We start from the raw sequence: 12,876 nt of genomic DNA on the forward strand, positions 1-12,876 counted from the left end.
AACCCGAAGGATTTAAACCACACATGCACACATTCCTGAGCCCAATATTTATCAGCAAACAGCTCTTGTCTTTTAAAATCCTTGTTTAAGCATGTCTAAAGTCTCATCTCTCAATTCCAGGTCGAGTAACCATCGGCTCAGACCCGACCTGCGACATCTACGTTGTAGGCACCGGGGTGGCCAGCGTACATTGTCGCGTTGAGAACTCTCACGGTGTGGTCACCCTATATCCCACCAGTGGAAGCACGTTGCTCGACGGTCTGCCAGTGGACAAGCCAACGAGACTGTCACAAGGTAATGTACACCTTATTACATACATCATAACGTCCACTGTCGCGTAGACTATGTAGTAGTCACTGGAGTAGCCAGCGTGCACTGTCTCGTTGAAAACTCTCACGGTGTGGTCACCCTATATCCCACCAGTGGAAGCACGTTGCTCGACGGTCTGCCTGTGGACAAGCCAACGAGACTGTCGCAAGGTAATGTACACCTTATTTCATACATCATAACGTCTACTGTCGCGTAGACTACGTTGTAGGCACCGGGGTGTCCAGCGTACATTGTCGCGTTGAAAACTCCCACGGTGTGGTCACCCTATATCCCACCAGTGGAAGCACGTTGCTCGATGGTCTGCCTGTGGACAAGCCAACGAGACTGTCGCAAGGTAATGTACACCTTATTACATACATCATAACGTCTAGTGTCGAGTAGACTACGCAGTAGGCACCGGAGTAGCCAGCGTGCACTGTCGAGTTAAGAACTCCCATGGTGTGGTCACCCTATATCCTATATCCCACCAGTGGAAGTTTATTACTCGATAGTCTACTGGTCGACAAGCCTACGAGATCTTCGCAACTTAATTTGCACCTTATCACTTACATCATAACGTCCATTGTCGCGTAGAGAGCACGCTGATCATTTATCTGCCGGTCGAAAATTCTACGCGGCTCTAACTAGCTAATAGACACCCTATTACGTACAGCATAACGCATAATGTCGCTTAGAGACTATACGTGGCCAAAAATAACTTATATGTATCTTGTTTGTTTACAGGAAGCATGCTAACAATAGGCCGTTCCAACTACCTCCGCTTCAACCATCCTGAAGAAGCCAAACTCATGAAGTCAGTCCTCCCTTCAACCCGCGTATCCATGGCTCCCGTACAATACCAGCATAATGAACACTGCGCACAAGGTAAATGCAACCTTATAGCTGTAATGATAGAGTCTCTTTCATTTTGACACAAAAAAGCCAGCCGAACCAGTGCAAGGTATATATAACCTTATAGCTATGGCAGTAGAGTCTCATCTCGTATAAGAAGCCAAACTTATTAAGTCATGAAGTCAGTCCTCCCTTTGACCCGCGTATCCATGACTCCCGTATAATACCAGCCTAATGAACACTGCGCGCAAGGTAAATCTAACCTTATACTATGAGTATTGAGTCTCTATTTTATTAATAATTACGTCGGTGGCTATTTGCCACGCAAACAAGCATACGGCCCGCCTGGTGGTAAGCGGTTACCGTCGCCTATGGACGCCGAGAGAAATAAGTTGTTTCAATTATATTTTTTTAAACTAGTTGATAAGATTGTTAAATAAAGGCTAATTGAAATGAATTGAATGGACGCTTCAACTACAGGGGTTGTTACATTGCCCGTTGCCGACCCTTAAAAACCTGTACACTCCTTTTTTGAAGAACTACAATTCGATTATACGCTTGGTTTGCGTGTCAGCCAAAGAAACATGGGATGCCACATAGAAAACTCATCATTAAGTATGTCTTAGACACTTGCGTCTTTTTATTCACACCTAAAAATTTAATCTTTAGAGTAATGATGATGATGGATCTTGTACTACATGGTGAATTCCATCTTATGTCTTAAGTACTTATAAGTCGCTTTCTCCCTACCCTCTTAGAAAAAGTAACTAATATATACGTTTATTCCTTTTCAGGTTACCAAGACCAGAACCAATGTTACCAGAACGCAAATATCCAAAAAATCTTCAAAGACACCGATCTCCAACAACTCGACCAAGAACTAGACATGACCCTCAACGAAATAGCCAAGAAAAAACCTCCCGTAGCCCCAAGAAAATACGCTGAAGACGACCAACCAAAAATGTCCAGTATTATGGCTAAAGTATCCAAATTCGAGTATTACGCGAAACAGCAGAAAATAGGCAGAAGTCAATTTTACACGTCGAACGAAATAGAAATCTCACCCAAAGTATTTAGCTCTAATTCCTTAACAGTCAACACCCCAGCTAAAGATGTGTTAGGAGGAAGGAATGTACCTAATTATATGAAGAATACTGAACAGAAGATTATAGTACTTAATGAGAATAATACGGAGAAACGGCCGTATGCTAATGTAGCGTTAAGGAATAAGAATAAAATAGAGGATATAGTAAGGAATTTTGATGAGAATTCGCGCAACGATTTTAAGCTTAAAAAGGTAATTTATTTTATTTTATTATGTAGCAATTTTTTTTACATTTTTACGAATAAATTCACGATTATCATTGTAATTACATTTATTTCCAATATGCAATTATGCATATATTACTTTGATTAGGGATATAACTTTAACTAGGGAATATAATGGTATCATTCGATTTTAAATCGTACTAAGATTGTCTGGTGTGCTTGTGTTTTGTCGTATTAATCGATTATACCGAGAAAAAAAAACGATTTATTGAATATTTAGTACCTATAACAATTAGTTATATTCCACTCATGTAATAGATTTTTGCGTTTTTAGGTTAACAACGACCAGAAAGACAACATATATGGCAAAATCCACAACACAAAAGAAGAAAAAAGTAACCTATCAAGTAAAGAAGAGAAGAAACCTTGTCTCCCGTCACCGGCTTTCGACAGAAACCCGCAGTATTCCCCAGTATACACGAACAGCTATGACAGGAGTTATGAGGCTGAAAACAGGAGAATCAGGGTAGGTATCATATAAAATAAAGAAGAGAAGGTACCCCGCCTTCGACAGGAACCCGCAGTATTCCCCAGTATACACGAACAGCTATGACAGGAGTTATGAGGCTGAAAACAGGAGAATCAGGGTAGGTATCATATAAAATAAAGAAGAGAAGGTACCCCGCCTTCGACAGGAACCCGCAGTATTCCCCAGTATACACGAACAGCTATGACAGGAGTTATGAGGCTGAAAACAGGAGAATCAGGGTAGGTATCATATAAAATAAAGAAGAGAAGGTACCCCGCCTTCGACAGGAACCCGCAGTATTCCCCAGTATACACGAACAGCTATGACAGGAGTTATGAGGCTGAAAACAGGAGAATTAGGGTATGTATCATATAAAATAAAGAAGAGAAGGTACCCCGCCTTCGACAGGAACCCGCAGTATTCCCCAGTATACACGAACAGCTATGACAGGAGTTATGAGGCTGAAAACAGGAGAATCAGGGTAGGTATCATATAAAATAAAGAAGAGAAGGTACCCCGCCTTCGACAGGAACCCGCAGTATTCCCCAGTATACACGAACAGCTATGACAGGAGTTATGAGGCTGAAAACAGGAGAATCAGGGTAGGTATCATATAAAATAAAGAAGAGAAGGTACCCCGCCTTCGACAGGAACCCGCAGTATTCCCCAGTATACACTAACAGCTATGACAGGAGTTATGAGGCTGAAAACAGGAGAATCAGGGTAGGTATCATATAGAATAAAGAAGAGAAGGAACCTTGTCTCCCGTCACCAACCTTCGACAGGAACCCGCGGTATTCTGCAGTATACAGTAACAGACGTTAGTAATAATCTTCGTCCAGAAATGACAAAAAAATATTAGTTTAATGTTAGTATAGCTCACGACGGGTAATTCTAAAATATATGAAAAAAAAAAAACTTTTAGATAGTGATTTTATAACTCCCGATATTTATGAATCCTGTAAATGTTTTTACAGTCATGAAGTATTGCAGCTTTAAAGTCAAGTCTTGTAGTTATTGAAAACTAAAATAATAATATAATTTATTTTAAAAAAAATAATTATAAAGGGGCTCTATAAATCTATGTGATAAAATCATTGTTTATTATATGCACCAAGCTGTTAACTATTATCTATGAGAGAAATCAGGAGAGAAATACATATAACAATATGTCCAATAGATAAGTTTTATTTCTTCGTAACTTGTTATGCGCCTGAACAAATCTTCGTAGCAATATTCCTCAAAAGCCCATTATCATCTTATCTCTGCCCTACATTTCCAAACAATGTTAATCGCTTATAAACAAAACACTATCCCTATCAGATTATCTCCCATCCAAGCTCTATCTAATATCGATTCTATTTTACAACAGATTAGGTTGAATTTAGAAAAACACGATAGGTGAAGTGAATTCTTCAGTTTGCTAAGTATTTTTATGAAATACACGATTAAGGAGATTATAACTATTATAAGTCATTCGCTTCTCTTGTTTTCGGGAAAATAAACTCGTACATTTTGAAAAACTTTGAGAAAAATAAGTAATGTGACGTGATTCGACTTTGAACTTAGTGTAATCGTGATAAGATTTTCAATCGCATCCGTGAACGTTGAAGTGAGCTTATTATTTAGTGTTCTGTGTGATCTTATCCAGTTAGTGATTCTTTATTATTGTTTAAATAATTACAAATAGTATACGAAACAAGGTGAAAATTAGCAAAAGTAAGTACCGTAAATAAAACTCATGATACAGATTCATGCAATAAAAATATATTACTTTGCTAATCCGCGAAAAACAAAGTGCGTGATTGACTAATCAGTGGTAACCCGTTATACCTACTTGCGTATTTTTAAATGCAATTAATGTTCCCATCCACCCATCGCGAAAATAAATACGCAAATAAATATAACAAAAGCGTTAGAATAATTTGTAATATAGGCATGGGAGATAGCTGTAAGGAATGTTTTATAGAACTAGGAATTCTAACTCTGCCATCAATTTATATCTTAGAGGCGAGCATGTTTGTTAAAGGAAATATGCATTTATTTCCGCAACATTCGCGACCAGAAAACTTACGTCCACGAAATAAATTGGAAAGACCAACCTCAAAGTTACAAATGGTACATAACGGCCCGTTTGCAATGTGCGTCAAAGTTTATAATAATTTACCAGCTAACCTAAAAAAAGAAACTAGTCTACCCAAATTTAAAACCCAGTTAAAAACATATTTAATACAAAAGAACATTTATTCCACTGCAGAATTTTTCTCGGAAAACTGACAATTCGTTTTGTTTTACTTTCATACCTAGTTTAATGAACACTATAATCTAAATGTATAATTCTAATTAATTTGAATGTTTTTTATGAACTATATTAAATATTGTAAGTCAATATTTTGACGCATATTTCACAATTAGACTTTTATATTTATACATTTTTGTAATTACTTATTAAACTTTTAATCAAGTTAATATTATTTGCACCAAATTTTAATGTTATATGTTAACTTTTTTTTATTCAAGATTAGTAGTATCATGTAAATTATTAGATATAAGATATAGTTATAAGATTGCTATGCCCTAACAGGGTTCATGTTTGATCCAGAAATGAAATACCTTAACACCTTGTAAAAAACAACATGAAGATGCAATAAATATACTGAATACTGAATACTGAAACCACCACCAAAATATTGGCTGCATGCTTACCTGGAGCTTATTGGAGCATGCTTACCTAAAAGATGTCTATTCACTCTCGATTTAAAAAGATCCCAGTTATAGTGGATTGGAAATAGATTTGCAGGAAGTGAATTCCACTCCTTAGCCGCATAATTGATTTATGCAATTTGAACATTTTAATAATGTGTAATGGGAATTTGTAATTTGTAACTCATTTAATAGAAATAAGAGATTTTTCTATTTAAACATCTGTGAATGAGGCAATGGCTAAAAACTACGACCATTATCTCATGATTATATTACATTATAAATACGCTATTTAAATAACTGCTGATTACATTCATAATGTTATCAGCGATAATAGATTACCTTGTGATAAGTGATAACGCATTGCAGAAGGCAATGCGACAAACGTGTCAGAAGACATAAACTTGTGTACGAATTAAAAAAAAGTAAAAATCGGAAAAAAAAATCAAAATCAGTCTTGAAGTGCGTGTGCTCGAAGTTAGTGTAGTTAAAATCAATCGTAGTCATTGTTTGCGCCACGTATTAAATACTTAACCTATGAATTCTGACCTCCTTGTCGGGTTTTCAATATAGACGGCAAGGCGATAATAAAAAGAGAAAAAAATGTCACATGTCACATCAATACATGTAAAATAAAACTCGATATATTGTGTGTTGAAGAAAATGAAACCAAAGGGATCCCTATAATTAAGTATACATACAACAAAATAAAGTGCCGCCGAATCAGTGGAGACTGGAGACTCTATAAGGAGGAAAACGCAGAACCAGTGCATGTAAGTTTTTCCGCCTCCCCATTTTTTGGCCTTTGAACCGGTTTCCAAATTTACCTTTAAAAATATTACATAATAACCTTGTTGCTCACTGAATCGCGTAGGTACAAAATATAATTTCGGATTTCCTTTCGGTTTCTTAATTTTCAAAAAAATGTTCCCGTCATAATTCTATTTCAAAGTACGGTCAGTAAATTAATTTATTCTTATTGTCTGTTATTTTTATTTCATATTTCATTTACGCGTAGCGTGTGGGATTATTCATCACGCTACCTTATAAATGCGTTACAAATAAATTTCGTATTTTGTAACTGTCATATTGTGACATAATTTTCACGGAACATTTTTGCACACCATATTCGTTAAGTATATAATTTCAGTGTATTTTAAGTTACTAAATACACTCTACTAAACTGAAAGCTACGGGTAAATTATTCCTAAAAGCCTCAGTTTTTTCATAAACTGTAATTAACCTATTGCGAAGGTTACACTTGTATTAAGGTATTATACAAGCGTAACGTTCGTATTTACTTCATTTTCCTTCGACTTGCATTAAGGTATTATACAAGTTGAATATAATTTATAATTATTTGTGCATCTTAGCACAAATTGTTCATATTTTTTCGTGCTGTCATAGTAATAACTAGGTAACCATGGCAACGCGACTTAAGCTCGCGGAAGCAAAACGTGCTCAATGTTTCATGCGTTTACAAAATATTTATGACATGATTCCAAAGTTAAGCAGTGACAAGAAGGCTTTCTCGCAGTTCATCGCGCAAGCTCGATTGGTCGATCAACTGAGAAAAGAATTTATAGAGTTGATGGATGAAGTCAATCTTCTGAACTTGGAGTTGGACCCGGAGTACATCGTCAACTACAACGCAATGAATGCGTTTGAAGATCTCTACTGCGTAATCAAATGTCAAATTTCAAAAATTGATGCACCTGCTCCGAGCCCTTCGACATCCAGGGATTCGAGCCATTCATGTAAGGACGACTCCATTAAAATCCCTCGGATTGAACTTCCTTCTTTCGATGGAGATATTCAAAACTTCCCATTCTTCTATGAAACATTTAAGCGTGTCATACATGAGAATAAAAAACTTACGGATTCTGAGCGTGTTCATTATTTGTTTAGTCATTTGACAGGAAAGGCAAAGTCGATCTGTGCGGGAGTTATACCTGCCGCAGAAAATTACAACACAGTTTGGGAAGCATTGATCGCGAAATATGATGATAAACGCGCATTAGCTACGTCTTATTTAAACCAGCTGTTTTCGATGAAACCTGTCAACATCAACGGTCCTTCGGCATCTAATTTAGAAAAAATAATTGATTCGTTTGCTGCTACTATTTCAGCAATAAGACAACTCAAGCTCGAAAACTTAAGTGACTTTATTTTCATTCACCTGGGTCTTAAGTTATTAGATTCAGATACCACAAAGAATTTCGAGATGTCTATTCGGAATTCTTCTACAATGCCTACATATGACGAATTCATTTGTTTCGTTAGGGAACAAGTGAAGATTTTATATCGGACATCGCAACGAACGCCAACTAAGGCTGAAAGCGGCTCCGCTGCCAACACTAGCAGCGTGCGAGCTCCCCTCCCTCGCACGCCCCAAGCGTATGTTAGCACGCAAGGGCATGACAACGGAAGTTCATGTGCTATGTGCAAGAGTAATGATCACTCGCAACTTTATAATTGCAATAATTTCATGAAACTCACGCCTAACGAAAAATTTAATTTCGTTAAGGAAACTCACGCGTGCACTAATTGTCTGAACACGCATCATACTGCATCGAAATGTTCCTCGAAGAAAACTTGTCGTAAATGTAAAGGCAAACATCATACAACGTTACACTTCGAAAACTCAAAACCTGCAATGAATAACAACGAGTCCAAGTCTTCATCTAAGGATGATAGTGAAGCTAGCACAAGTTCATCCGTAAAGGACAACGGTGCCTCTGTATGTACTCATTCGGCATCGGGACAGACTACATCACCCTTGACGGAAATTCTCGCCACTGCTCAGGTACTCGCTAGTGGGCGTAACGGCAAGGACAAGGTTTTGAGATGTCTGCTGGATCCAGGATCACAGAAACATTACGTTACATTGAAGTGCTGCAAGAATTTAGGTCTTCCTGTACACAGCAGCCCAGTGACGTCAATAAATGGATTAGGTGGAACAACGATAACACAACCCATCCGAGGAAATGTCAACTTAACATTTAGGTCAAGATATGATCCTAAACATCAATATACTATCGAAGCGCTTGTTTTAGATGAGATTACGCCTGATTTACCGACCTGTCATATTGATCAATCTGCAACTGATCTGTTTGATAATTTACATCTAGCAGATGACTCTTGGGCGATTCCAGGTGAAATTGACGTACTTCTTGGTGTTAAGTTATTCACCAAATTGTTAATGTCAGATAAAATTGAAAACGAACCTGGTTTGCCTGACGCTTTAGAAACTACACTGGGGTACATCATACTAGGCGATGCTCCCGCAGTTAACGCTTCCTACTCAGCAGCTGGGTATTTTACTTCGGTTGATGTCGGAAATTTAATGCAAAAATTCTGGGAAATTGAAGATTTGGATGGAGGAGTGATTCATAGTCCAGACGAGAAAAAAGCTGAAGATATTTTCAAGAATACAATCAATCGTTTGGAAGACGGACGTTATGAAGTAGCACTTCCGTTTAAATTGGACCCAAGCAATTTAGGCGATTCTTACAAGACTGCTGAACGCAGATTTTTAGCGCTTGAAAGAAAATTCGTCAAGCAACCTGAATTAAAACCAGCTTATGATGAAGTTATCCGTGAACATATTGATAAAAAATATTTATCTGAGGTTCCAAATGATAAGTCAAATGATGCTTATCACATACCCCACCACGCAATTGTCAAAATTGACAGAATAACCACAAAGGTTAGAATTGTGCTGGACGCTAGTGCACAGACCACAAGCGGTTTATCGTTAAATGACATACTTCACGCAGGACCAAGTCTTCAAGCTGACTTGTTCTGCATTCTCCTAAACTTACGATTGTTTGGTATTGCTATCACGTCTGATGTACGTCAAATGTATCTGTGTATTGACGTACGGGGGGAGGATCGTCCTTATCAGCGTATACTTTATAGGTTTAATCCTGAAGAAACTATAAAGGTATTTCAGTATAATAGGGTAGCCTTCGGTCTACGTAGCAGTCCTTTTCTGGCACTGCGAACTGTTAAACAGTTAGTAGCTGATGAAGGTGATAAATACCCACTCGCAAAGGAAATTGCATCTCGTGATATTTATATGGATGATGTAGCCAGTTCCGTTATTGATGAAGACCAAGCTATGCAAGCGACTAAACAACTGCTGGATTTGTTCTTGAAAGGTGGATTCCAACTGGCAAAGTGGTCGTCAAATTCTGCAGCTGTTCTGAAAGAAATACCGAAAGGACTACATTTATCCCAAAGTGTCACCTTCGACGATGATACAACGTTGAAGATTTTAGGTCTGCGTTGGTATCCTGGTGAAGATGTATTCAAGTTCCAGGTTAGTCCCGACGATCGACCGTGTAGTAAAAGAAACATTCTTTCATCGGTAGCTCGACTATTCGATGTTCTGGGCCTAGTTGCCCCTGTAATTGTGTTCGCTAAGCTTCTAATAAAGGAGTTATGGCTTTTGAAAATTGATTGGGACGAATTGCCGCCTGATCATATTGTACGCCAATGGCAACAGTTCCAAGGTGAACTACCGCTACTATCTAACATTAGCATTCCCAGACATATTGGTGTCATTGAAAACTGTTCATTAACTATAGTCGGCTTTTCAGATGCTAGTGAAAGAGCTTATGGTGGAGTGGTTTATGCCTACGTCACTTTTCCTAATGATGACCGAGGTGTCATTAATTTAATTTGCGCTAAATCTAAGATAGCGCCCGTGAAGGTTGTCAGCCTAGCAAGACTGGAATTATGCGCAGCATTGCTATTGTCACAACTTATAAAAAGGGTGGTTGATACCTACTCAACCAGATACCCAATCGACTCTGTGTTGGCCTTCTCCGATTCAACAGTGACACTTTGTTGGATTCATTCGTCGCCTCATCGATGGCAAACTTTTGTGGCCAATCGAATTACCAAGATCCAAGATGTCAACGTTCCTGAAGAAAAAACGGTTTCTTTAGTGACTTGTGACAATTCGAACGACAACTTAATTTATGATTTGTCTAAACGGTTCTCGTCATGGGTTAAATATGTACGCACAGTTGCCTATATCTTAAAATTTATAAAACGATTACCTAAAGGCCCTATTAATGCTGATGACTTAACAGCAGCCGAATTAGAAATCGTACGAGCTCTACAAAGAGTTTATTTCAGTCAACATATTTTAGATATGACCCTGAAAAAAGGGTTTACAAAGGCTTTAGCAAGCCTGAAGCCATTTATTCAAGATGGAATCCTTCGCGTCGGAGGACGTCTCAGTAATTCTGATGAAGATTACGATTATAAACATCCTTTGTTATTGCCACGTCGTGATCACATCATTAACCTACTGGTCGATTATTATCATCGACACCATTTACATGCAGGACCTGAAACTCTTATATCTATTATACGACATCGATTCTGGATCATAGCAGCTCGATGTATTATTCGTCATCGCATTCATTTATGCAATTACTGCTTCCGGACCAAGCCAAAGGCTAACTCCCCAATGATGGCAGATTTACCAGCGTGCAGGGTAAATCAAGTTGAGAAAGCCTTTATACATACTGGCTGTGATTACGCTGGTCCGTTGTATTGTACACCTGTTCGACGAAGAGGCGTGAAGAGTCAAAAGGTTTATTTGTGCTTATTCACATGTCTCACAACGCGAGCAATTCATTTAGAACTTGCAACTGACTTAAGTACAGCAAGCTTTATGTCAGCATTTAAGCGGTTTTTATCCAGACGTGGTCCTGTAAAATATATGTACAGCGATAACGGAACCAACTTCCAGGGAGCCAATACATATTTGCAAGAACTTCATAATTTCCTTGCGAATGAGTATCGAGACGCTTGGGAAACTGAACTATCAGCCAATAAAATAATTTGGCGATTTATTCCCCCCAGTGCTCCACATTTTGGAGGATGTTGGGAAAGTAACGTTAAATGCGTCAAATCACATTTGTTTCGTACGATAGGTAAACAAATCTTGTCATTTCAGGAATTAATGACAATTCTATGTGAAATTGAGGCTTTATTAAATTCTAGACCGCTATCCGTGTTAAGCTCTGATCCAGCTGAACCTTCCGCATTGACGCCAGCTCATTTTCTTAATGTTACTCCATTGAAATATCTTCCAGCTGCGTCTGTTGCGGAGGTAACATCTGATCATCTTTTGCAAAGATATCAATTATTAGATCGCTTAACGCAATCATTTTGGAAGAGGTGGCGCGATGAGTATTTGCACACGTTGCAAACCAGACAAAAATGGAATACTCCTTCTCAGCCTATTAAGGAAGGAACTGTTGTAGTCATCCTTCAAGATAATGTTATGCCTCTACATTGGCCGTTAGGTCTTATAACTCAACTCTTTCCAGGCAAGGACGGTATTGCCAGAGTTGCTTTGGTTAAAACAAAATCAGGCACACTTAAAAGACCTTTGGTCAAATTATGTCCTTTGCCTTCTCAATAATATAATTTCATATTTCTATTAGTATTTAGTTATCTCTCTCAAGTTATGGAGGCTTCATATGTTTATGTCAATTTAGTTTTCTCTGAGCAATAAGGATGCTATTATGTAGTAAATGATTTATTTTAAATAACTTTTTGAAAGCTATTCCTTTCAAGGCCGGGGGAATGTTTGCGCCACGTATTAAATACTTAACCTATGAATTCTGACCTCCTTGTCGGGTTTTCAATATAGACGGCAAGGCGATAATAAAAAGAGAAAAAAATGTCACATGTCACATCAATACATGTAAAATAAAACTCGATTCAATATTGTGTGTTGAAGAAAATGAAACCAAAGGGATCCCTATAATTAAGTATACATACAACAAAATAAAGTGCCGCCGAATCAGTGGAGACTGGAGACTCTATAAGGAGGAAAACGCAGAACCAGTGCATGTAAGTTTTTCCGCGTCCACAGTCATAATATAAATAGCAAAACAAACAGACTTGTGTGCAAATAGTTAAAGGGGACATAGAAAAGTGAATAAAAAATTGAAAGATAATTATATTGAAGTGCGAGTTTAAAAACGTTGACAGCGTTAAAGTTGTAAAGTTGCAACACCACTCAGAACACAATATCTGAAGTAAAAACAACAAAAATTTGTGAAAGTAAAACAGTTCGGTTAGTGTTTGTAAATGTGTATACTTACATAGTAGCGACGAAATAGTGATAAGAACATGCAAAAGCATAAGTAATCATTAATTGTCTGAAGTAATCATTAAGAAAA

General features: G+C 37.8%; 1 protein-coding gene across 1 annotated transcript in view; it reads left to right on the top strand.

The window, feature by feature from the left end:
* LOC134658856 (repetitive organellar protein) overlaps positions 1-12,876 on the top strand; it is a 79,274-nt gene that overhangs the window by 27,171 nt on the left and 39,227 nt on the right. Inside the window, exons 3-6 of the mRNA XM_063514527.1 lie at positions 121-294; positions 1,054-1,194; positions 1,956-2,458; positions 2,765-2,956. Coding sequence (XP_063370597.1) covers positions 121-294; positions 1,054-1,194; positions 1,956-2,458; positions 2,765-2,956 — 1,010 coding nt within the window. The remainder of the gene's footprint in view (positions 1-120; positions 295-1,053; positions 1,195-1,955; positions 2,459-2,764; positions 2,957-12,876) is intronic.

The sequence above is a fragment of the Cydia amplana genome, chromosome 23 (genome assembly GCF_948474715.1).
Source record: "Cydia amplana chromosome 23, ilCydAmpl1.1, whole genome shotgun sequence".
NCBI lineage: Eukaryota > Metazoa > Arthropoda > Insecta > Lepidoptera > Tortricidae > Cydia > Cydia amplana.